The 26463-nt window shown below is 40.2% G+C and overlaps 3 protein-coding genes across 11 annotated transcripts in view; 1 reads left to right on the top strand and 2 right to left on the bottom strand.

The window, feature by feature from the left end:
- The window catches only part of ANAPC10 (anaphase promoting complex subunit 10), a 66235-nt gene extending 62615 nt beyond the window's left edge, over positions 1-3620 (bottom strand). For 6 of the 7 annotated variants that reach the window (XM_074905003.1, XM_074905004.1, XM_074905005.1 and 3 more), the window contains exon 1: positions 3135-3620. The gene's annotated coding sequence lies outside the window, so the exon portion shown is untranslated. Of the gene's footprint in view, positions 1-631; positions 648-3134 lie in introns of those variants that run through there. The other variant, XM_074905009.1, reaches the window with a different exon arrangement.
- Positions 3621-3703: 83 nt separating this feature from the next.
- On the top strand, positions 3704-20294 carry ABCE1 (ATP binding cassette subfamily E member 1). The gene is made up of 18 exons (XM_074905001.1): positions 3704-3857; positions 9570-9737; positions 10039-10124; positions 10648-10745; positions 11130-11247; positions 13205-13342; positions 13508-13577; positions 14642-14738; positions 15329-15418; positions 16023-16144; positions 16835-17056; positions 17553-17612; positions 17697-17755; positions 17911-18021; positions 18115-18257; positions 18341-18463; positions 19611-19722; positions 19958-20294. Exons 2-18 carry the CDS (start codon positions 9635-9637, stop codon positions 20003-20005), a joined length of 1800 nt encoding a protein of 599 aa, XP_074761102.1. The 5' UTR covers positions 3704-3857; positions 9570-9634; the 3' UTR covers positions 20006-20294.
- A 1940-nt stretch (positions 20295-22234) lies between these two features.
- Positions 22235-26463, bottom strand: part of OTUD4 (OTU deubiquitinase 4) — a 35930-nt gene continuing 31701 nt past the window's right edge. For all 3 annotated transcript variants that reach the window (XM_074904998.1, XM_074904999.1, XM_074905000.1), the window contains one exon: positions 22235-24915. In XM_074904998.1, coding sequence (XP_074761099.1) covers positions 23665-24915 — 1251 coding nt within the window. In that variant the 3' untranslated portion in view covers positions 22235-23664. The remainder of the gene's footprint in view (positions 24916-26463) is intronic.

Here is a 26463-nt window from a genome sequence, read left to right as displayed (position 1 = left end):
TAGAAGCCCTTCTCCTTGACATGTACTGAAAAATGAAAAGACACACCGCACCTATAGAAGCACTGGCTGGAAACACGTCTGATTTTTCAATTCCATTTTCCTAAAACATTACTAATAGTCTGTTGGTTTCCTTATTGACAATATTAATATATAAATGTCTTAATGACACAATCAACATCACACTTTCATTTTGCCACTATATGGCATGCACATCCTTTCATCAAGACCAGGCAGCAGCTAAGCTTTTTTTTTTCCCCCTCCTTGAACCCTTTATCCCTCAGCATCTTCCTTAAAGAAGTTTGGTCTTTTCCAGAGAACATCCCTGTAAAGTAGCAGACATTAAAGATGTTTTACCAAACGTACAGTTTATAAATTGGGTGAAATGGATCTCAGTGGTTTAAGAGTCTAACAGTTTTCACAACCAGAACAGACAGGTCATTCTCAGTATACGAGTGGAAGACACTTTTACAAGGTGCACACCTGAATGCAAACCCTTCACTAAGCACACACATACTCTTCTGCAACACACTGAAGATAAGGTAGAAAAGGACACATCCTGGTCCTTCCTGCTGGAGCCCCATAAAAATCCAGGCTCAAGGAAACTTTTGCAGATTCCAACACCATTTTCTCCCATTAGTATTTCTAATTCCACCACGTTAGTACACACAGAACTGTTTCAACCTGTAAGGACCTTTGAGAGACCAGCCTGTCCAGCTGTTTACTTCTCTCGCAAAAGAGATTTCACAGTGTTTGTGGACAGCCAGCTTCAGTGTTTCGTCAACCTAAAAGTCAAACTTTTTGCTTTAACATCCAACCAGGGTCTTCCCTTTTAAAAACAAGCATGATTTCCTCTCTTGCTCTACAGAGAACTCAAAGACTAGTTAATCACCAGTCTTGACCCAATGACCCTTTTAAAGATGTGAGGTCACTCATCAAGTTTGCTTAGGTTTTTTTTCTAGTGTGCCTATGCCTTTCAAGTTTCCCCACAAACTGAGTTTTATAAACCCAATATTCTTGCAGTCTAGAGATCTACATACTCCCAAAAAAACCCGCCATACCATTTTAGCTAAGGCCCTTATTCAACAGAGCAATCACTTTCCTTGTCTTTTGTGTTTAATCACACCTGTTAGCATGCCAAAATAACATTTGTTAGGACATCATATTACCAATTAATATTTAATTTACTATGCACTACAGTGCTCACATGCTCTTCTAGGATACTGTTTGCTGTTCAGTGACACCCTTTCCACTAATTATGCCTTTGGTTTCTCCTCCCTGTGTTCTCTTCCTCCTTCAGATCCTGTTAACTGAGCTTAATTACACTCATTTCCAATCTGCTATTAATCTTAAAATCATTTTGAACTCTGACCCTGACTTGTCCAGTACCTGCAATCTTTCCAACATATCTATTTTGCGTTCACCATCACAGGAAACCATGAAAATATATTCAAAACAGAACTCCCTAGGAGGACACTTTGTGACACCCCTGTTTAAAAGTGAATTATTTACAAGTTGGCTTCAAAAGCAATTTTTCAACCAGCTGTACAAGTTGTCACAAAAATTATTTTTAGACCACATTTCAGTAGCTTGTTTTTAACATCAGACAACGGCAGAAACCCTGTAAAACTCAAGACAAACCCCTTATATTCTTTCCTCATTAACTGCATTGGCTACTGTAAAAAAAAGTTTGATCCAGACTTTTGTTAAGAACAAACCTAACTAGTCCATTTTCTGTTTACACATTGTTTTTAATTGTCTTCTATTTACTGACACATTATCCTGCCAAACCACCTCCTCAGAAGCTTTCAGAGGATCAAAGCTCAGCTAGCTTTTCTCTTTTTTAAAAATTATTATTTTGATTGCATTCCCATTATTTTATTCAGTTTTAGCAAGTATCTAACTTTCCCAGCAAAACTGAACAAAGGCAGCACTGACTACTCCAGCATTTCTGCAACATCCATGATTTCTAAGACTGTTTTTCTGGTTCTTCTTAACAGAAGGGGATTTCGTACCTCAGGTTCCCTGACCTTCATACCTGTGCTGCTCATTTTACCTCACAAGCTCTTTTCCTTGCTCTCCTTTTTCTTTGGATAGACCCTTGTTGGTTTAAGGCCTTTAAAGATCTCAAGATATATCCAGAAACTAGTCTCTGACTATGCTTCCTATTTTTTATTCAGATAGAGGATTAAACACTAACATTGAACATTCAATTTCCTAAGGTTTAATTATTATTTAACAAAGTTAGTAAGTGTACAGTAGCAACCTATTTCAACAACTAGCTCACCTGTACATTTGATACAATTTTAAACACATATTATTTTTACTCTGCCTTCAATATATTGCTTTAAGTGAAAGTTACTTGTCTTTCATTGTCACAAACGTAAAGACATTTTACTACAAATAAGGTAATTAGAGCAACTGGACAAGAGAATAACATAAGCAATTTTTATACACGCATCCCAAATCAATTTAAGTAAATACATTTTTTAAAAATATATTTTTGTACAAGGCCAGGCTTCTGAAGTTACCTGGTAAGGATATAAGCTGTTCTTTAAAGTACTTTGCAAGTACTTACATAAGGTGAAAGCAGTTTTTAAAAAAACCCAACAACAAGAGAATGAAGCCAGTTTGACAAATCGAGCTGCTCTCGCTGAGGCTCCTCGGTAGCCCTTCCCCCACGACTCCTCTGTGGGACTTTTAATTACGATTTTAAGAAGAATTAACTCGTTTTTCAATAGCACGTTATAGCCAGGTCCCCCAGGCCTACAAACCCCTCAACTATCGGAAGTAAATCAGCAACACCTCCTCACGAGGCACACCGGCTGTGCTCGCTCCCCAGCCCGCGCTCCCCTCGGTCAGCCAGAAGAGCCAGTGCAAAAACACCAACAGGCCCTGATGGAGGAACCCGGCGGGGGTGCCCAGTTAAACAGCCCCGAGCCGGTGGGCGCTCCAAAGGCCGAGCGAGCGCAATGCACCCGCCAACGGAGCCTCTGCCCGGGCGCAGCCACAGCCCCCGCGGCTGCTGAGACACCGGGAGGCGACGCGCGGGAGAAGCCGCCCCCCGCCCCGTTCTCCATCCCCGGCTCCCCACGCCGCCTCAGCCCCCCGGGTCGGTAGGAAACACCGTCCCCCACCTGATCCTCGGAGCCGCTGCAGCGGGTGAGGAGGCGGCCGAAGGGCAGCAGCACCGGGGCCGTTGGGGTCCCCTCAGCGCGAGTGGGGACCGTCGCCTCCGCCGGGGTCCTAACACCCGCCCAGGGCTCGCCAAGGCGGCGGCGGGGCGGGGCCGCGCAGGCGCAGCGCCCCGCGCGAGTCCGGCTTCCACGGGAACGGCGGGGCGGGGGGAGGCGGAGCCCGGCCGCAGGTGCCCGCGTGCAGCCGGTACGTGGAGGGGCGGCGCTCGGCGCACGCTGCCGCCCCGGGCCTCCCCTCAGTGCCCGAGCCGGTGCTAGGCCGTACCAGCCCGATTTCCCCTCCCCTGTCGAGCACCCCGGGATGAGGGCGGGACGGCAGACCCGCCTCGCGCGTAACGCGCCTCTGCGGCGGCGTCACCCGGAGATGGCGTTACCAGCCGTCGCTTCCCCGGCGCGCCGGCTGGCCCCGCCCCCGCGCCGGCGCCGCTCTCTCTCCCCGTCTCGCTGGGCGGAGGCGCCGTCTCTATGGTGAGCCTCGCGCCTTTCCTTCCTCTCTTCTCTGTGGTGCGCGCCCAGGCCCCTCCCTGCGGGGGCGGCGGCCATCTTGGCCGGGTGGCGGCGGCGGGAGCACGTTGCGTGCCGGCCCGCGGGACAGGGGACGCGCTTCCCCCGCTGCGGCCCGGCTGGCAAGCGGGGGCGCCTCGCTCTCTCCCCTTTTTCCCGGTAAGCGGCCTCTGACGGGGCGGGTGGGGGGAATATCGGCCTCCTAGCATAGGATGCGGGAGGTAGGGAAGGGCCCCCCCCCCGGTTCCCCAGCCGAGAGCCGCCGCCGGTCTCCTGAGCCGCTGGCCCTGCTCCCGCCGCTGGGCTTGGCCGGGCGGCGGCCTCCTCCTGCGGCGCCGGGGCCTGGGTCTCGCCCCTATCCACCTTGGGAGCGGGGCCAGCTGGCCGCTCCTCGCCCGGGCCCTGGGGCCGGCTACTCCCGGCCTGGGCCGGCAGCGCCGAGCCGCCCTGAAGCCGTGTGTCCCCTTCCCCAGCTCAAAGGGAGCCGGGCCGCACGCCCCATTGCATCCCGGCGTGGGCACGGCCCAGGCAGAAAGAGCGGCCCGTGAGGGTTGGGAGGCCGTCCCTTCCCTGCCTGGCACTGCCCGTATATGCGGCTCCTTCTCTCTGGCGAGTTGTACGTCATCTTCCAGTGCTTTGCCTTTTTTCCAGCCGTCTTGAGCCGGGCAGCGGCAGCAGCAGGGTGAAGGGAAAAGGGTTATTTCTGCTGCTGGGTTCGGCCGCAGGAATCGTTTTTCGTGTGGGGACACTGGACGGGCTCCTCGCGTTGTGATGGCTGGGGTCCGGGGGAGGGAAAGCCGGAATTTTTCTCCTGTGAAAGCAGGGGCCTTCCTCTGCTGGAGGAAAAAGCGGTGGTTTGCCTTATTTTGGAGAAAGTTAATAGCCACACGCGTGCTTGTGTGGCGAGGAGATCAAGACTTCTTGCAGGTTTAATAAGGTTATAGGGTAAGACTATTTTTTACAAGGTATGTGAAAAAAAAAAAGTATATAAATTCGATAGGGCTTTTCTCTAGGTCCATGGTAATGTTTCCTCTCTGGAATGCTCTTAGTTATTTCACCTGCAAGTTTCTGTGACCGTTTTCAAGTTCTAATTTCAATTTCTCTGCTATGGTTTCTTAAATTCTAGTCCTAAACAAGTGGTCGTGAAATACTTCTGTAATTTTCCTGTGGTAGATTGCTAATTTATGGGTTTGTTCCCATGCATTTTACTTTGTGTTAAAAGGAAATATTAAAGATTAGCTGGTGCTGAACAATATTCATTACCACTCAAACACACCCACTCATTATGCTGCGTCAGTATATTTGACCATATTCTTTTTCATGTTAACATTGTATTTATTTTCATATTCATGTTGTGCCTTATGAGTAATAGGAGTTAAATACAGTAGGGAGATTTGGGGCTTGTTTCAACTTCTTTTTGTACGTTGTCTCAGTTTCTAAAACAAATGTCAAAAGCTTAAGGGTAGACAAGTTCTTCATTCTCAGTAGATTTTGTTTCCTTTTGTAACATTTGCTGTTATTTCTGCTTTAACATTTATAAATGTAGCGATCTTTCATATGCAGTTTGAAAATTTGTTCTTTGTCTTTCATTTAAACTTTGAGTACTCTAGTTCTTAACTTTCTTGTTCTTATTATGGTGTGACTGTATGTAGTCCATCAGCAATGGACTGAGAAATATTTCTTGAGGTTAATTATTTTTGCAGGAAAGGTTAAATGCTACTCATTCTCACTACCTTCCACAGCATTTATCTTTGAGGTGTGATGCAATATATTTTAATAAAATGTTAACTGTTTTTCTGCAAAGTGACTGAAGTATGGCTCAATTCTAAACACAGATCTTGCCTTCATATAATTTAATTGAATTGTCTCTGGTTATGTTTCAGCCTTCGTTTAATATTTTTTTAATGTTTTTTTGTTTAAGTCTGAATAATTCAATGTGATTACGAATCTTTCTTGGTCATAATTGACTTAAAATCTAATATAACTAATGCCTGTGAAAGAAATAAATATCAGCATTTCTTAATGCAGATGTGTTACGTTTGTTGTACAAACAACATTACTGTTGCTTTTTGTGACAAGTAGCAAGGTATGCTTAAATGTTTGGTTTTTTTAAAAATTTCTTCTGGTGTGTCAGAGATAGCGGCAGCTGTGTCAGAGACCCTAAGAAGACTGACTTAAAGTGCTTGTGCTAACATGTTTTGTGTCTTAGTTTTAGACATTTTAGTGTTTGTATTAAGCATCATAACTGGACCTAATGAACAACTTTTGGCTTCAATAAATGATATTGTCAAGTTCTTTAAAACTTTTTTTTTTTTTGCTAGCAGTTGTTACGCCTTCTCTTATTCTTTCACTTGTGTTGCAGTCCATTGTTCTGGAAAGATTTTCTGTTGTAACTCCATCAGAATTCACTAATTCAAAACAATGCTTTACTCTGTAGTTAGTAACGAATTAGTATTTTTGCACTTTGTTTTGTTCTTGATTTGGAAAGCAGAAATACAGACATGAACTTCTAAATACCAGTTTCTCCTGCCCTTAAACTGCTGACTATACTTAACAATTACTGGTATGCAGCATTGTAGCAAGTGCATATTGTATGTGTTGCTGACCTGTATTCAGTCTGGAGAGTTCTACTGGCTGCACCTTGAAATCCGATGATCCTGTTCAGTATATTAAATGCCACCAAATTAACTGTATATAAATATGTAACTTGAGTTCAGTCTGGGTTTAGACAGCGTTGTTTAGTTTTCTCTAGACTGTCAGTTCTAAGGAGAAATTACTGTTTTCTCTTGTGGACGAACATCAGGACAGTCCTGGAAATATTGCAGAAGTGACAGAAGTTGTAAATATTTTTTACTGAAAATGGTTGAAGACCCCTGCAGAGTTTTGGATAAAGTGACACTTCCATCATGCAGGTGGGAGCAGGGAGGGACAAGTGTGTATCTCCATGCAGGTTCATTAGCCTGTTCCCCCCACCAGGTACTTTATAAAGGCTTGGTGTACTTACTTCCATGGCGACTTCAAAACTCTTTACCACAGATCAGCATTTCCCCATCCAAGTAAGTTAGAAATAAAAAAAAAAAAAAAAAGAGGTTGTTTTCTTGCTTACCCATTGCTGAATCAGACTGGGGTTGGTTATTAGTGTAAACTTCAGTCTGATTATCCCACTAAGACTGTGTGGAAAGCTTGCTGAGGTAGGTGGCAAAACCCAATTGTTTTAAGCCATATTTGTCTTGGTCTTTTTGAGCAAACCCCACCCCATAGGTCCTGCTTTGGTGCTTTAAGCCCAGCTCCAGATGAAGGGTGGGTGGATGGCTGAGAACGGAGCTTGGTCTGCTATCTGTACTGCTCAGGCAGTAACTCGGACCAGCGGCTTGGGAGGTTGGGCAGGGGAGGCAAGCTCCTGGGGTATGGCAGCTTTGTCTTCTAGAGCTTGCTTTGTAACCCGTCGAAATCCTTTCCGAGCTAGCTGGAGCTGAGAGAACTAGCAGAGAAAGCCCTGCCTGGGAGATAGGCAGCATGGTCAGTCTGTCTGCGCAGGGTACTTGGCCACACCAGCGTTGTTGGAGAACGGGCTGACCCGGGTGAGGCCCTTCCCCTGAGAAAGCAAAGAGGGAGTGAGTGATTCACCCCCCAATACTCTGTGTACTGCAGACTACAAGACTTTTATGAAAAGCAGTGGGATATATTCCCAAAGAATGGATGTGTATTTGAAGCACTGACAAAACTCAGTATCTGTCTCCTAGAATATTGCTGACTCAAACGTCCTTACAGTTTTTAAGAATAAGACTTACAGTTTTGTGTTTTATATGGAAGAAAAATGAATTAAAGTGAGAATTGCATTCATTATTCCATGTCTGTTGGCCTCGCCTATGGATATAATTGCAATGTTCAGCCCTACTTTGTTAATCTAGTCTAACAATGCAGAACTGTAAAAGCACTTTTTAATTCTTTTTTTTAATATGCAGTCATTTATATGAAAACACCAATTATGTTATTAGGACTTTTTGGTTTAGGGAATGTTAAAATATTAGAGAGAAAAATTGAAAAAAGTAGAAACTACCACAGTAAGATTGGCAGTATGACTAATAATTACATCCATTTATATCTGATGGAGACTTATCTTTAGACACTAATTTAAAACCAATTTGGAAATTGAAAAGAGAAATAAGACTACCACTTTTACAAGGAACCACTTAAAATATTCATAACTATGGTAGTAATGGACTTAAAGATACAATAACATCTTCATTTCTGACCTTTGCTCTTTGTTAGATGCCAGTCTCTTCCTTTCTTTCATATTACAGTAGTATCTGTAGGATTCCTTCCAACTAAAGTTCACAGGTGGGTTTAGGGAAGGATGGAGTTTAAGGTGATAAATGTGCCATACACCTATTTTGTTCTTGCTTCTTTCAGGAAATTGGAATTCACAACTTCTCTTCATATAATAGCTGTATGTAGTAAACAGTCTCTAAACCACTGCAAGATACTTTAGGTTGGTGGAACAAAGATGAACCGACCATCTAACAGAAAATACTTTAATAAGAAATGTTGGAATCCTTTTCTTGGAAGGAAGTGCACATGTGGACTGTGTGGAACCCTGAAGTATTTCAAGACTCCTTCCCAATTATGTCTTTGAACTACTGATGCATATTGCATTAAATTGAAATTATTTTCCATTGGCATCATCTGTAGAACTGCCATCACTTTATTTAGTTGTGTTGAACTGCAAATGCTTTGTGCTGTATTTATGGTCTTTCTTTAGACCTAAAAACAAATGAGTTTGTCATCTGTAATAACTTGTAAATTTCTGAGAGCCTTGTAATTCAGCTGGTTTTGTTGGTCCGGAACAGGAGGGGAGTGGAGGGTAATTGTCCTTAGATGCATGTTGCTCATAGGAAGATAAAGTCATCATTATTGTTATTCTCAGTATCGTGTGTAAATATGGTAAAGGAAATATAAATGCACTTTAAAATACATTCCACCTTTTTTATATATCAAGACTTAAATTTAAAACTCTGTCATTCCCTCCCTTCTGCTGCAATTGCTGACATAAATTCCCAGGAATACAAGTAGTAATCTCACTGCTTTGAGTGCAGTTAATTGTGATTTCAGGAATATTTCATCATCTAGCACTCCAAGACCTTTGTCTTCTAAAAATAAAGTAATTTCATAAAGAATCTTGCTTTTTTTAAAAAAATTGAAATATAATCATTGATACTATACTAGGAAATGCAGAATGTAAGTGTAATTATTCAAACGCTAACAAAACGAGTTAAAAGAATCAAACATCATCACATATATCTGTTCACATTGCCTGGATTACTTTTCTATATGCAACTACAAATGTTCACTTTGGAAACTGGTTTACATTTTACAGTATTTTAATCATTTAATACAGAATATTGGCTTAGAGTTTGCAAAATGAATATTATAATCAGATTCTTGGAGTAATAGTTGTAGTCACAATTTGACTTTACCAGACCCTGTAGCATGAACAGGGTTACTTTACTCAAGGCAGCTTGTGAAACTGAAATTTGCAGCAGTATATAGATTCTTCTGTTCTTACTACGACATGCTTTTCTTGGAAACAAATACATTCTCAGATAAAATCATGATTTTATTTTACAGTGGAGAAATAGTAAAGAAATGGAAAGCTTATGTTTAAGATCTGTGCAGTTATTTACACGTCATCAGCCTTACTACTTGTATCTGAGACTTTGCCCAGTTTGCCATCTTGCTTAAGAGAGGAAAAAATCAAATCATTATGCTTTTTTTATCTTTGAACTCTGGTAGTAATAACTTCGGATATGTATGTTCTTCTCTATGCTGTCAGCAATTATGTTCTTTTTTGGATTTTTTTTCTTTCTTAAGATCTGGAAGACTCCCGCTGTTCCTCCTCATAACTGGTGTATGTGTTCAGCCCTAAATTGTGCATTATGGCAGACAAATTAACAAGAATTGCTATTGTTAACCATGACAAGTGTAAGCCAAAGAAATGCCGTCAAGAATGCAAGAAGAGTTGTCCTGTGGTTCGAATGGGTAAGGAGTGTCATTTAACAAAGTATGTAAGCAATTGGAGACATTTTAGGTAATGTTCTACTAGAAGGACCCAATACTTTTATAATTGCTAGGTTTTTGTTTATCATTCATACTTTGTTTCATAAAGCCTTTAGAAGTATCACTGAAAGCATGAACTATGCCACTTTCCAGGTCTTCACGTGATCTGAAGATTGCATGAATGTTAATCAGTTACACGTTCCTCTGTGGAATTTAGTACTACTAGCAAGAACTATGATTCATCCGAAACTTTTCTGAGTTAATCGTACTCTTTTTTCACCAGGAAAACTTTGCATAGAAGTCACATCACAGAGCAAAATAGCATGGATCTCAGAAACACTTTGTATTGGTTGTGGTATTTGCATCAAGGTAAAAATGAGGCTCCTTTATTTAAAGTGATAAAATTTCTTTCTTATGCCTTTATATTTAGTAATGCATACTGTAACTTCAAAAAGCAGTTTTGTTTCCCTGAATGATCAGACCTTGCTAACTATTATTGTTTATAGAAAGCAAAGTACTGTGTCAGTTTACTGAACTGGTTGGGTTGCAGGGTGCAGGTTATAACTTTTTGTTTGTGGCTTTATTTTTATTTGATTTTGTTTGTTTGTAGATACCAAGCAGTAGAAAGATGTTTTTGTAAAAGAGCTAAAGAATATATGCAGTGTGTCTTATTTATCTCACAGACTGACAGTCTGTATTGGTAACTATTTAACTTGAAAGCTGTGGTATAGAACTTCTTTGGAAAGTTGACTGTGTAAATGAAAGTGAAGTAATTTGGTACAAGTTCTTTTTTAAGTATTTAAATGCACAGCTGGGTGCAGTACAGAACATAGCATTTTGTTAATAAATTGCTTGTGTGCACTAGTAATCTATAAATTTATTTCAATTACAGAAATGTCCTTTTGGAGCCTTGTCAATTGTTAACTTACCTAGCAACCTGGAGAAAGAAACAACGCATAGATATTGTGCCAATGCCTTCAAACTTCACAGGTATTTTATTTTTCAAATCAATGTAAAAGAGTCAAAAAGCTTTTGATAGTCCAAAGATAGTGCTAAACATCAAGATGTTTGTGGTTATTACCTCAGTAGCTTCCTTTTTGAGTGTTAATTACTTTTTTCTTGGTAAAAAGTATTATAATGAAATAAAATCTTAGTGCTCATTTTATACAGCTCCTGTTTATAAAGAACAGACTGCTCTTAAATCTTTCTTCTGACCTTCTGTTTTTAAAGAATGTTGATTTAATCTGAATTTGTATTGGCAAGTAGGCTGAAATAATCAGAAAGTCTGAAAATAGGTTGTAACATTTACTTTACCACCAAACGTTGGTGTCTGATGGCATTAATATAATCCAAAACTATCAATGTTGTGTACAGGTTGCCTATCCCTCGTCCAGGTGAAGTGCTGGGATTGGTTGGAACCAATGGTATTGGAAAATCAACTGCCTTGAAAATTTTAGCAGGAAAACAGAAGCCAAATCTTGGAAAATATGATGTATGTATCAGCAATAAAATAGAGTTGGCATTATAGATAGCTGTGGCTGTATTTTTTTAATGAATTTTTGTATTTGTGAACACGATAGAATTTGTGAGGACATTGGCACTTTCCCTAGCAGCAGCCAGTGACCTGCCTCACACAGAAACAATAGTAGAAGGATGTTTTCGTAAGAAAGGCTTTTTTGCAAATCCTGTATATCTTTCAAGAAATATAAGGATACCAATGATAACTGTAACTCACTACAGATAAATTTCAGACGCAGGTTTCTGTCTTTAAGTCACACTTAAGGTTTCTTTTCATACCAGTCTTTTAAAATGTCAGCTTTTTTTCCCTGCACAATTTACCTGTTTCCCACCAAGGGATTTAGGTAGCTCAAGTTTTGGAGTTTGTTCTAAGTTCAACATCGTTATCTGAACAGCTCTAGTGTCTGGGAGCACTTACCATGTGTCCTTGTGATCTCTTAGGCTTTTTTAACTTTGATTCTTTATAAGATTATATCTTATAACATATGTTGTTATCACAACTTGTTGCTGAAGGTATTTCCCACTGTACACTTCGAGTTCTGAAAATCCTTAGTTTCTTCGTGTTGCTAGATACTTTGAAATTTTGATGGTATTTTTTGAGAACCAGACATAGAACAATTTGTGATCTGCTGGTGTTCATGGGAGATCATAATCCAGTTTCCTGTGTATTTACACTAAGTCAAACTGTGCAGCCAGCAAGCAAAGTAATTTACAGGGGTTTGTTTACCTAGCACTACTCCAGAGAGTGAATATTATTAGATAAAAGACATAACTATTGTGACTCTTCATATCAAACAGTATTTAAGTTATCACTTTCTCACCTTCAAATCATGTGTTGACAATTGTATTCTGACGCTCGCTTTTGTCCTTCAAGAAGGACTTGTAGGAACAAGTGTGTTCAAATTTTGTTCCTCAGTTTCTTTACCTGAAAGAGTAACAATTTAATAAATTATTCATTTCATGGCTGCCTCTTAAAACTGCAAAGAAATAATCATTTCCCAGCTACATTTTCCCTTCTGTTTCAAGTTTGGTTTATATTATTTTGTGGACTCCTTGTTTCAGGTGGTAGTATTGCAGAAATAACAAAACTTTTGACTTTCTGAATGTGTACTTCATTGAATTACCATGCTTCCAAAATCAGACTTTGCTGTGAAGAGCCAAATCATGACCACAGAAACACGTGGTATGAATTGAATCTTCCATGTTGCTTCTGCTCTAAAAGTTAGGAAGCATTTCCTCCGTGTATTCGCTTGGTTTGGAAATACAGCTGTGGCACTCTGTTTCCATAGCATTTACCATCAAAATAATCAGCTTGGCACCATCCAGAGTAGTACGCTGAGTAAAACAAAACTGTACCAGTTGGGACTTCTTCCTGGGTGACTGCACTGAACTGTTCCTTTTTTTTTTGTCATTTCTCCGTTTTCTTCTCCTTCTGTTTTCTTAAAAACGAAGCAGAAAAAATGACCAGATTTTATTGCGTCTTTTGTACGAGTTGATTTTATCCATCTATCCGTTTATTTTCCTTTGGATTAGCTAGATCAGATAGCTAATAAGTGCTAATAAATCCACACTGTAATTTTCCCCATGAAGTAATTTCACTCGTAGCTTCTTAACTGTCTAAGGACCATTTTGGATATCCTTTGTGCAAATTTAAAATGCTTTTTCTTGAGAGTGTGGGTGACAGTGCACCTGGGGAAAAAAAAATCTGAACTTCTGACCTCCATTTTCCAATTTTATAATTTTTCTATAGTTTTTTTAATGCAAACTTTGCAGAGGCAGCATAAGTTTGGTAACTAGCTTTTATCCAGGCTTTTTTTTTTTTATCTTGCAAGCATATTCTATTTGCTGTATTGATAGGAATTTTAAAATTTCACTTTTTTACAATGTTTTTAGAACAGTAAAATTAAACACAGACTTTACTTTTGTCACAGGATCCACCTGACTGGCAAGAAATTTTGACTTATTTCCGAGGGTCTGAATTACAAAATTATTTTACCAAGATCCTGGAAGATGACCTGAAAGCTATCATTAAACCTCAGTATGTGGACCAGATCCCTAAAGCTGCAAAGGTGAGACATTTCATGAGCTAATAGAAGGCTGGGAGCTCCTCCTGTAAAACTTCTCTTATGTTTAAAGATTTTATTTAGCAGTAAAATTCAATGACAAAAATCCACTGCTGTCTGAAATTTTTAATGTTGAAATAATGTGGGGGGTTTTTATTATCTGTCATGCAGGGAACAGTGGGATCAATTCTGGATAGGAAGGATGAAACTAAGACGCAAACTGTTGTATGTCAGCAGCTTGGTAAGTAATTTTGTAAAGTCAAACTTCGAAGCATTTGAGAAATTCATATCTACTGAAAAAAATAAAGGTACTACTAATGTCATAGTAGATTTAAATTATACCAGATTAAAAAAGAGAAAAAAATAAAGATGCTTTAGTTTGAAGCCTAGGGCTTGCTGTAAGCATGCCTGAATGCAGATAATAGTTTCTAGTGGCAAAGGCAAACTGATAGATACTAGTTAACAGAATCTAATGCAGGCTTTTTTTCATGGTAGAAAATCTGGAAAAATTCCAGTTACCATCTGTTGCTCATGCTTGCTCACAACTGTGGCAAAATCTTAGCATCCTTTCTTGTGAGAACCATTGCAGCTAAGAAATATTATCGAAGTACCAAAAAAAAGAGGGGTGTTTTTCTTACCAAAAAAAAGCTGTATATAGCTAATTATAATGGGAGTAGTACTGACTTCTGAGAACAATGCAGGTAAGAACAATATCTGCATAGCCTAGCCCTGGTAATTTTTTGTAGGTGGTGTGAATTTAGTTGTTACTAAATTTAGGTGTGAATTTAGAAACACCTAAATTAACAACAGGATTTTTTTTGGTAGAGCTCAGTGGTAAAGGTGGGGCTGCTTTGGTCTTTGGGTCCCACTTAACTTGTTAGTGAAATACTATATTCTTGGAATGTATATTCTGATGAGAAAGTACTGGCTTTGCCCATCTAATGTTTGAGGGACTTGATTTTCCTGAAAATTCAAACTCTTCAGCCAGGTCTAACAAGAAACACTTTGAAAACTGGTATAGTTGCTTTTTAGGACCAGAAATCTTTACCACATACATGGTGGAAAAACAAACAGAAAAGTAATCCTTCTGCATGATAAGAAGCAGCCATACAAATTAATCTGCTAGTGCTGCAGAGAAACAGTGACTTACAAATAGCATTATGATGCTACTGTATAAACTGAACACTTCTTTGTTTTTTCCTCTGTGTAGGATGTCTGCTGTGATTATACATGTTTCTTTAGGTAGTAAAAATATGAATTGGTGTGTTGGTTGTAACATATCTAAAATGAATCACTTATTTGCAGACTTAACTCATCTAAAAGAAAGAAATGTTGAGGACCTTTCAGGAGGAGAACTTCAGAGATTTGCTTGTGCAGTTGTTTGCATTCAGAAGGCCGATATGTATGTTTAATTTACTTCAGTTACACATTGCTTCTAATGATCTGTCTCAGAATATGGTCCTCTAATTTATTCTTAGAAATAATACTTTTGTTTAAGTATTTTAAACAAAATTATTTTTGAAAATTAATTTGTTTTTACCAACCCATATTTACTCGCTATATAACCTCTGGGTTTTTTATACTTTAATTCATCTGTCTGGTTTCTCTTGTTTGTTTTGTTGGGTTTTTTTCTCTTTTGGAAGATGTGTGTCTTCCAGTCTCCTAAAGAATTTTTGCACTTTTCAGTTTATGTTAGTTTTAAGCTGAATCAGAACTGAGTGCACAGGATTCCTCCCTGGTTGCTAATTTCTCGTAATGTTTGATAACTTTACCAGAGATTTTGGCAAAGTAATACTTAACTCAAACCACTCAACAATTTCACGTGACAGTCATCAGAGATTCAAGGCAGGTGTCAGTACATAATTCTCATTTCGTCTCTCTCAATATTAATAATAATGTTTTATTCATATTTAATGGTTGAAATGTTAGTATTAGCTTTGAATATGTAGAAAGCTTGCATTACTAAGTCTACATTCTTTCTTTTGGGGCTAGCTTCATGTTTGATGAACCTTCTAGCTACCTAGATGTCAAGCAGCGCTTGAAGGCTGCCATTACTATTCGATCCCTAATAAACCCTGACAGGTAAATACAACCTTTAAATGTTTTGCTAGACTGTAACAACAGATGACTGTTTACAGAGGGAAGAAACATCCAGTCCATCTCCCTAGAAGTGCTGACTTCTCAGTATGGTACACTAATGTTTAAAATATTCTGAGTCAGTAATATTCTATTCTTCGCATTTTGGAAACTTATTTCCTATAGTTTCTCTACTATTTCAGCATTGGGGTAAACATTGTAATAAGGATGTGAAAATATAGGTGGTTATTTTTCACCTGAATATTGCTGTTCCATCCCCTTCTCACAAAGATTTTTTTTTTTCTTAAGATGTGCTATTTTTCATTCCAGTCAATCAATATGCTTCCACTTACCATACATAAAGAAGCTGCCAGTTTCCACTGAATATGGACTTTGAACTTGTCATTCACAGTGTCTATTTATTGGACAGTTTAAAAAAAATGCTTATCAGAGATTTGAACTCTGTCTTTATTTAGTATAAATCTAAGAAACCATATTAAATGAAAATCATGTTGATAGCTTTTGCTTATGCAAGACTAGACAAAGAAAGAAAGAAAGAAAAATGTTTTGAATTGAAGTATAAAAGCATCTCTCTGGCTCTATTTTTCAGGTACATTATTGTTGTAGAGCATGATCTAAGTGTGTTAGATTATCTCTCTGACTTTATCTGCTGCCTGTATGGTGTGCCAAGTGCTTATGGTGTTGTTACTATGCCTTTCAGCGTAAGAGAAGGTAATTCTTGCCATATTTCTCTTTTTAAACATACCCAAAAAAATCTGTGGAAGAAAAAAAGGTACCAAAATGCTGGTTGTCTACTTCATGAACATGTCTTCTTCCTGTTACAATTCAGTAACTAAAAAACTGCTGGTTTATGTTGTACAGAATAACTGCTTTATATGATCCTAAATTTATAACTCTACCGGGAAGTCTTAATATTATGAAATGCCCCTTGTCTCTTGCTATGGACATGATCTTGAATACTTGCAGGTGTTTTGTAAACAGTGGAGTTACACAAAAGACCCTATAAATAGTAGCGAAAGGGCAGGAGACAGTTTGCCCAGTGCAGAGGTACGTAGTGTTCAGCTGAACTCACCACACTTCTAGCACTGAGACTCCGTAACAAATGTTTTTGTGAGAATGGGTCCAACAGCAGTAGTTTCTTTAAACCCTACACACATTACTAATAGTAGGTTTTCAGGAAGAGCTTCTATAGCCTTTCTGTAATTTTAGTGAGATTCTTCTTCATTCACTTTGCATAATGTACACACTTTCAAATAGGAGGTTTGGTTGCCTCTTTTAATGTGCCATTTAAAAATGCAGTGTTCTCCTGAGCTGATTGGAATTAACAGCCAAGCATTGAAATTCACCTTGTCTTGCTTTGTTGTAGACCTTGTTTAATGATCTCTTTTCCTCCCTTCGTAGGCATAAACATTTTCTTAGATGGCTATGTTCCAACAGAAAATCTAAGGTTTCGAGATGCATCTCTGGTATTTAAAGTGGCTGAGACAGCGAATGAAGAAGAGGTTAAAAAGATGTGTATGTACAAATATCCAGGAATGAAAAAAAAGATGGGAGAATTTGAACTATCCATAGTAGCTGGAGAATTCACTGATTCTGAAATTATGGTGATGTTGGGGGAAAATGGTAAGTGCAGTTCTTGTCGGAAACTGCTTCTACAGCCCTAAATATGTTTCTAAAGTCCTTTTGCAGCCTGGGAGCCAGGATTAAAAATTACTGGTTTTGAGTTAGGTTGAACTGCTTGTTTCCTAGCAAAGATGTCAAGCCAGGAGCTTGCTTTCTGAACAGCAGGAACTGGGAGGCACTGAGTGGTTGTGATGCCATTGTGGTTGTCTTTTATCCCATTTTAAGAACTTAGATTGGCAAGGTGAGGGTTGACCTGGTGAGCTTAGTCACAAGTCTACACTACTCGAGCTTGAGCTGGCTCTTCCATTTGAAAAAACAAGTAATAGCAAGTGCTGCTTGCTGAAAGCAAATACAGGAATCCTCCAAGCAGTCTAATTTTAAAATGTATGCTTCATTAAGCCTGTTTGGTTTTTTTTTGGTTTTTTTTGTATCAGTGACTTGAACAATTAAGTTACTAAGAAGTCCAAAGTAATACATAACTTGCATTTCATTTTAGGAACTGGCAAAACTACATTTATCCGAATGCTTGCAGGAAGACTTACGCCTGATGAAGGAGGTAGTGCTTAATACCTTAGTTGAAACCTATTTTGAACATACTGGAAAGGCTCTTGTTTTCACTATAAGTTTTATCTTTTCATAGGTGAGGTCCCAGTTCTAAACGTCAGTTACAAACCACAGAAGATCAGTCCTAAATCTACAGTATGTTTAAGCCTTATTCATTAAGTATTGTGTTTGCTTAGTATGCAGGTAGAATTTCTTTATGCCTGGAACAAAAAGCTTTATTAATTCTATTTCTTCTTGCTTTCTTGTGGTGTGCTGCATAAAACTGAGCGACAGTGTTTTTGTTTTAATAGGGAAGCGTCCGTCAGCTACTTCACGAGAAGATCAGAGATGCCTACACGCACCCCCAGTTTGTAACTGATGTCATGAAACCCCTTCAAATAGAAAACATCATCGACCAGGAGGTATTCATGACTGAGACAATATCCTGACTGTTTTTCTTGACTCTCTACCTGTGCCTGAACTAAATCTGGCCTTACTCTGCCCTGCCCCAACAGGTTCAGACGTTGTCTGGTGGTGAGTTGCAGCGCGTTGCGTTAGCTCTGTGTCTTGGTAAACCTGCAGATGTCTACCTAATCGATGAACCCTCAGCATATTTAGACTCTGAACAACGTCTGATGGCTGCTAGAGTCATTAAACGGTAAAGTATACACGGGGAGAAAAATAACTGAAATTCTCAGTAGTTCTACAAGAAGTTTACATTTTCTCTCTTTTCTATTTCAGTTTCATCCTCCATGCTAAAAAAACAGCCTTTGTGGTAGAACATGATTTTATCATGGCTACATATCTTGCTGATCGTGTGATTGTTTTTGACGGTATTCCTTCCAAGAACACACTTGCGAACAGGTAAGAGACTTGTTTGGATTAGTAATCAAGATAAAGGAGGACAACATAGAAATAAACTCTTTATCAGAAGCATCAACAAAAACAAGGAGATGAAGCATCCCTGACTGGAAATTTAAGCTGCATTTAAAGTGATCCAGGAGTGTCTTGAATGTTCTGGCTTGTGTTTTGAAGTGAGAAAAAGAAAGTGGGATCAACCCACAGTTAGAGGCTGCCTAGACATCGAGTTGGGGCCTGGCTGGAGGATGTAACCAAGCCCTCTAAAACTCGAGCAGCTCTTGGCTTCAACTAGTCTTAGGCAACTGCACACCAATTAAATTACAATCAGAGAAGAACAAGTAAGTGGCATCAATTGTAAGGAATGAAGAAAAGGATCAATTGTAAATTATGCTTATGACAATAACTTTCAGATGTATTAAAAGGAAGCAGTGTACTAAGGGCATGTGCATGCAAATCTCATGAAGTGCAGGGCTTGACAGCAACATGCCATGGGCCTGATCTGTTCTACTCTCAAAGCTGGCCCTTTTGCTATGTCTGCTTTTGTTGTAAATAATTTCATGTGAATTACAGAGACTTTTTGATGAGCAGGCTTATTAGAAACCAGGCTTTTAGAACTGTGCAGTTACTAGGTACTTAGCATGAGCCAGATGAAGTAACACATTGGCCTAGCAGTGCATTCACAACACAGGGCTAGTCTGGTTTTGATGGTATTCCTTCTAAGAGCAGACTTGTCTGAATTAAAAAAATCACAATCACATAACCATCCCTCAGCATCAATATATGTGATAATTATTGTTAGATCTTGCTAATGGTGTAACTGGGGTTTTTTTCTCCTTGGAATTTTAAATGTGGAATTTCCAGCACACACAGGTGGATACAAAATAAAAATCATGTGGAGGTAGCAGCCTCGAGTCTTGTACTGCCAGGCTGAGATACTGCTGAAAGATAAGTGCAGTAGTTATGACTCCCTGTCTGAGACATGATTTGTTTGAAAATGTAGCAGCACATCCCGGTATGTTGTCTACAGCTTGCATTTCTGTTATCTAGACCCCAGTGAGCTCAGGATGGAGATCGAAGCTGCCTGTAACCTGTTATCTGGTTAGTATAGAACTTCTGAGAACTGAGCTGGAATGTTCTTCTCTCTTAACAGTCCACAGACCCTTTTGGCTGGAATGAATAAGTTTTTATCTCAACTTGAAATCACTTTTAGACGAGACCCCAACAATTACAGGCCAAGAATAAACAAACTCAATTCAATCAAGGTAAGAGAGAAGCACCTTTACAGTAAAGAAGCCACGACTGTTTAACATAAAGCTGGATTTTAAAATACAGGACAAAATTAAGACTAACCTCATACTTCTACTGTGCTGGAAAACAGCACATGGAATGAGTAGTAAGGGGATTAGAAAGGAGTTTAGATAAGTGTATTTTATTTCAGCTATGTCCACATCTGCCAAAGACTATTTCAGTAACATTAACCCTTTTTCTTTTCTCAAGGATGTAGAACAAAAGAAGAGTGGAAACTACTTCTTCCTGGATGACTAAATATTGAATCTGAGCATCTTTGTAACTGGCGCATAGAAATGCCATTTGGAATCTAAATATTTGTGGATGAGAAGGCTTGATTGGGTTTTAGAACACTTAATCTTTTGGAGCTTCAACTATCTTGCTGCGTGTAACATCCGAGACCAGTAGCAATGTAAATCCTAGTCTGAGTAAAACTGCCACTTTCTACATTTTGGTGACACAGTGTAATATTTTCAAAATAGACCACCTTGAAATTGTGCAAATGAGTCGACTGATTTTTCAGAATTAAAGGGAGGTTTTCAATTCAGTATATCCTACTCGTATACCAAGTACTGACTGCACTTCCTCTTAATTTTAAAAGTCTTTGAAGCTGTTTCCAGTATAAAAGGGAAGCTTACCAGGAATGTCAAGCTACAGAAGCAACTCCTATTTTAAAAAGGTTGAATCTCTCTGGATGAGGGTTTCATAAATAAATATCCTTCTAACTTACAGCTCTTCTGTGACACAGTGCAAAATTTCTTGAATTACTAAATCAAAAGTCTGTCTATTTATATGATGTTGTCACACACACCTTTTCTTACACTACAGTAACATCAAAAAATGGAATACAAACAATATGAAGGAAGATATCTATACCTTTTTCAGTCATCTGTCCTTGTACATTTTTTCAAACCTAGTTACAGAATAATCAGTTAAATAAAGTTGTAAAGAAAATAAAATCCTTTTAATCTTCTGTAACTTAATTTAGTGAAAAAAGGTTAATGTCTGTTTTTTCTAAGTCATTCCTCCATGGATAAGTGCTGGCACCCACCCTCTTTCCATGGAAAGATTCAAGGTTAAGGTGCAAGAATTACTTTTGCCTAAAGCAAAAGCTTTGATCCTTACTATAGGCAAAAATGAAAGTAAATAAAATTGTCAAAAATCAATTTCCATACAAAGTACAGTCCTTCAGGGAGACAGAGGGAAAATTGCCTATTTTTTTTTTAAGGGTTCCTACTTGTGTTAAGTGTTGCAGATGTGTAAAAGCTTCTAGCTATGTATCTTAAAAGCAAGGGAAGGTATTCTCTGTGCAACAGTTGTCTGGTCTGCCTTCACTGGCATGTGAAAAATGTTATGAGAAAAGAATACAGGGCTTTGTTCTTTATTTACATTTTTGCCTCATAAGTTACAGAAGGCTGTCATTTGTCTATAAGCCATTCTGTGTGTCAGTAACTCATATTTTCTAACATTGGTAGTGTAGGTGTTACACACACTGTACCTCACTAAGTGCTAACAGCAGTCCACCTGTGTTATGCAGAGGTACTCCCTGGGAAGTACAGTTAACAAGTACAGCCTTACACCACCACCACCCTGTGTTTAGACAAAAACTTGCCCAAAGCTAACTAAAACTTACAGGCAAGTCATGCAGATGAGTACAGATCCCTTTGGACTCAAGTTCTGTATCCTCTGTTCAGCAGGCCTAATTGGGGTAAGGAAAAGAAGTGGTTCAAGCAAATAGTGGAAGCTCTATCAGTTCATTAGATGCTAAATATTACCTCTAGAAGGATCCTGCAACATAAACCATCTTGACCCAGGTAAAGGGTTTGGCTAATCTACAAGCCTGTCAGCAAAAACAGAGGAGACGAGCCTGACTTTTTCAACAGTGGAGTAGCACCTACTAGAACCTAGAGTAGCAAGGCAGGGCATAGGCCCCACTTAAAATACTTGTTTTTAAAAGTAAATTCTAAGAGCACATGTGGCCCTACCACAGTTACTGCCATGATGTCATCTTTCACTATTTCCCCAAGAAGTTTGTCTTTGTTTTTGCACCAAAGCTCACAATTAAATGCCTGCTCAAGTACTGACCAGTGAATAGAGCTGGGCTACAACTGGAGTTAGTTTTAGAGCCTCCCAGGAAAGATGACAATAAGCCATTTATTTCTAGTAGTAAAGGCAGAGAACCACGGTGGTAGCGGCTGTTGAATCCCTTGGTGCTTGCTTTGTTCTCAACCTGAAGAACTGAAGCATGCCTCTGGAAATCCTGAATGCATTTCTGACTGGAAAAGTATTTAGATTAAAACACCACAGCACAGCCTCCACCACTACAATTTTGAATAAGAACTAGAAACCCAGTTTATGTCCCCTTTTAGTCTGCAGCTTGGCCATGTATTAACTGTTAATAGTTCTGCTGCTGCCTACAAGTGGCTCCTAGCAGCACAAACCCCTCCATTTCACATCACTACAATGGTTCCAAGTCTGTAAATATAATTTAGAAAGAAAGTGAAAAGACAAAACATTTATTTTAAGTAGGGTTTTATACATGGCATGCATTTGAAAAGAAATTCATTTATCACATAGCTATCACTTGAGTTTCCTGATCAAGGGGGTACAATCTGGGACATGGCTGAAGGGATCATCACCTACGCTAGTATATACAGAGATAGAAAAATATACACAACAGTTAATTTTACAGAGCAACAGAGCTGAGTGAATACTGTGTACACTGCACTCTCCCAGTCTGGACAGCTGAACAGCCAAACTGCAAAGGCAACAGGAACACTGTGGAGATTGTTATCGGGGTCAGAAGAAACAGCATCAGAACTCTGACAGTGTAAAAATATAAGGCAGAAGCCACTTTCTTCTGAATTGTAGGGAAGAGCAGAGCACACCCAGATTCCCCATCTTCTTTTTAAAAGTAGTTCCAGCAAGGAGTTGTACATGCAAAACATAAATTTGCATCAACAGTGCAACAACAAAAGAATACTGAACAGTAGCTCAATCATACAAACTTAAAAAAACGTAACATGCATCTCCTCACAAAGTATCTAGGATTTGTCAGTGCATTAGTGTTAAAGTGGCATTAAAAAAACTTCTGCTATTATAACAGATGCAGAATTATTTTGGAAATGCATAGCATCTACATTTTTATTGTCTTCGTAATTATATTCAGTTGGCATAGGCACCAGTCCAGTCACACCAGCATTAAGAATTCTTGGTGGAAACAGCCATTCTTACCAATCCATACACGGTTATTCTTGACTGCTTGTCTTGATTTTGATTTCAACAAATAAATGCTTTTTAAAATTCAAAAATATACCCTATGAATATGAAAAGAACTATATACAACATACCTAAGACACAGGGTTAGCTGGCTGCCATATGTGTCACACACTGAAGAGAAACATTCAAGTTTGACAGATTTTTTTTTTTTTTTTTTTTTTTGAGATGAAAGGCCTTTGGGTTGGAAGCATATCAAAGACAACAGTGCAGTAGGCTAAGAATTCCTTTAGCTTAGTTCAGAACTAAGGCATTGTATGATAAAATAGACATTTATATTTGGTGCAACGTTACCGTCAATTTTAGAATCTAGATCACATCAAATGCTATAATGTGTCACTAATATAAACGTACGCATCCATCTTCTATCACAAACTCAAACCTTTTGGGGGGGTGGGGTGGGGGGTGGGAATTATCAAACACTAAACCTATGTTGTTTTTTTCTAATTTGACATGGAGGAAAAAATGCTAAGCCAAACAAACTATAATCCCAAAAAAAGCATACGGTAGGAGTTCACATCTTCCTAGTCTTCACTCGCCAAAAGTTGAACATATCCTTAAACTTTACTAAAAAGAAAGATTTTAAACTGCTACTTCAAAATTACTTTTTGTGTTTTGAAATGTTCAATTATCCATTCATTCTACGCTTGATGCCCCCTCTGATTCTCTCCCAGTGCTGCCCTCCTCCTGTCATTCCTGTAGGGCCTCCCTCTGAAGTTCCGCTGATACTGGTAGCCGTCATCTCTGGCTCTGCTGGGCACTCCCTTCCAGGCCTCCTCGTTCCTTTGGAACTGGTACCCTCCTCCCCTGCTGGAGTAACCCCACTCGAGTCGAGGCCTCCTGCCTCCTCCGTAAGTCTGGTTATAAAACTGCTTGGATCTACCACTTCGCAGCATATCGGAAACTTCGCTCTCGTCTTCGGAGCTCTCCTCCCTGGTTCTCTGGGCCCGGCTTTCTATCTGCACGTTGCCAGCAGCTTTACAATCTCGGCCTTTCTCAGGCTTCTCCTTACGACCAGGAACGCTATTTCTCAGTTCATTTTTCAGTGGTTCCGCCGACAGCGGCGGAGCATTGGGCGCTGCTGTCTGCCTCTCGGTCCCCTGCGTTTGCAGAGAGCGAGTTTGCTGCCCGGCTGGTTTTTGCTTAACAGGAGAAGCTGAAGGACACATTTGTTCCAACACAGGTGCCCGAGCTGAAGTTTCTTTTGGGGCACTGCATTCGCTGCTCGCACCAGCCCCAGGGAATGCTACAGTGTTTGAGCCACCGCTGCCACCATTGGTCTTCTGAAGCTGTTCTGCAGAGCTCGCCGCAGGAGCCAGAGGGCTGCATTCTTTAGCCACGTACACGTTCACAGAGGTGCCCACCGTCACCTCTTTGTCCTCGGGTGACATGACAACATTAGGCCTCGCTACTGAATTTTCAATGAAACCCTGAACGGGGTACCCATACCAAAAGTGAGGGAAGAACGGAGGCGCTATTGGAACGGCTCCTAAAAAGTGGTTGTGTCCAAAGGGGGGCTGGGGGAACACGTTTTTCCCTCTCAGGGACTCCTCGTAGTTTGCATGAAGAGCTTGCGCCGGATTCTCCGATTCCACGCAGACTTGTCCTTGACTTTCTGACACCTGAGCTGTTGGTATGATCAGAGGCAGCGACAGAGATTGACCATCACCCGGGGGAATTTGGCCGTTCGATCTGGCCTCACTCTGGACAGGAAAGTGCCTGTTTGTCCGTGCAGTTTCGTTTTCATTCTGAGCTGGTGGAGCCTCCTGGAACCAGGGGTTGTGCGGATACACAGGCAGTGACATGTTTGGGTACATTCTACAAGCAGCTAAATAGGCCTGGTGCAGGGGGTACAAGTAAGAATGGGGCGCCCACATGGGACAAGTGTATGCCTGCAAGACAGCAAGAAAAAGAAAAAAAAAGAAGCATTTGGTCTTTTGAAGTTCAGACAGATGTAATAGAACACAGGTCATTTACCATTTTAAAACAGAGAATTGCAGGAAGTAAAGGTTAGTTTTATTTACAGTGACTGCTCTCAATTGCAAATAATATCTAAGACTGCAGGATGATGTTCTCAGTTTTGGTTTTCCTTCCAAACACAGTTGCAATGGGCAACAGGTATGACCAGTAAGAAAACTTGGTCACCGTTTCTATAGTTAGTTTAACCACATGATGGATGCTATTGCATCAAGCTTTACCTATGCATTTGAAGACACACATTTCAAATTAATTTTCCACAATCACAATTATTAATCGGCAATTTGCCCTACGAGGTCACTTTTCAAAATTCTAAGGGGTAACAATCAAAAAACAACAAGAAGCACATATTTTCACTTTAAAAAAAAAAGACTACAACAAGACTCAACATTAGATCATTTCCCCAAGGCCAATTTGTAAAGATTGAAATTGCCATATATATACATACAACCCAACCCACAGATCAGCTTTCTTAGAAACCCTTTCAGGAAGCAGGGGCAGAGGTTTCCCTTGGATACACAATGCAACTTCCAGCTACTGGTGGGAGTCACACAACAGACATACATCATCTTCTGCAACAACTTTTTCTGTTTAGCACAACATTCACAATACTGAAGTCATTCACCTCAGGCAGCAACCCCTTCCCTTTCCTCTAGGTTCCTTAACTAACTAGCACACAGCGGCTTATGGTTACATTGCTCAGAGTTAAAGAGTTTATAAATGCAGACTTTGTTTTTGGTATATAGCAACACTGTAGGATGTTTTTCACAGAATAATCTATGTTGGAAAATCCCTTGAAGATCCTCCAGTCCAACCATGAACCTCACCCTGACCGTTCCCAAGTCCACCAGATCCCTCAGCGCTGGGTCAACCCAACTCTTCAACCCCTCCAGGGATGGGGACTCCGCCCCTGCCCTGGGCAGCCCATTCCAACACCCAACAGCCCCTTCTGCAAAGAAATACTTCATCAGAGACAGTCTGACCCTGCCCTCGCGCAGCTGGAAGCCGTTCCCTCTCGGCCTGTTGCTTGTTCCTTCGTTAAGAGACTCATCCCCAGCTCTCTGCACCCTCCTTTCAGGGAGCTGTAGAGGGCCATGAGGTCTCCCCTCAGCCTCCTCTTCTCCAGACTAAACCCCCCCAGTTCCCTCAGCCGCTCCCCGTACGACCTGTGCTCCAGACCCTGCACCAGCTCCGTTGCCCTTCTCTGGACACGCTCGAGTCATCCAATGTTCTTTTTGTAGTGAGGGGCCCAAAACTGAACACAGGAATCGAGGTGCAGCCTCACCAGTGCCGAGTACAGGGGTCAGATCCCTTCCCTGTCCCTGCTGGCCACGCTATTGCTGACACAAGCCAGGATGCCATTGGCCTTCTTGGCCACCTGGGCACACTGCTGGCTCCTGTTCAGCCAGCTGTCAATCAACACCCCCAGGTCTTTCTCTGACTGGCATTTTTATAATACAGTG

The sequence above is a fragment of the Athene noctua genome, chromosome 4, assembly GCF_965140245.1.
Source record: "Athene noctua chromosome 4, bAthNoc1.hap1.1, whole genome shotgun sequence".
Classification (NCBI taxonomy): domain Eukaryota; kingdom Metazoa; phylum Chordata; class Aves; order Strigiformes; family Strigidae; genus Athene; species Athene noctua.
The sequence above is the reverse complement of the archived record's forward strand: the minus strand, read 5'-3'. Positions and strand labels throughout refer to the sequence as shown.

What these genes read in the sequence shown, in the direction of transcription:
- ABCE1 (XM_074905001.1), top strand. Translation starts at nt 9,635, where the DNA reads ATGGCAGACAAATTAACAAGAATTGCTATTGTTAACCATGACAAGTGT. An exon ending in CAAATCTTGGAAAATATGAT is followed by an intron (nt 11,248 to 13,204) that starts GTATGTATCAGC and finishes CTTTTGTCACAG; the next exon opens with GATCCACCTGACTGGCAAGA. An exon ending in TGTTGTATGTCAGCAGCTTG is followed by an intron (nt 13,578 to 14,641) that starts GTAAGTAATTTT and finishes ACTTATTTGCAG; the next exon opens with ACTTAACTCATCTAAAAGAA.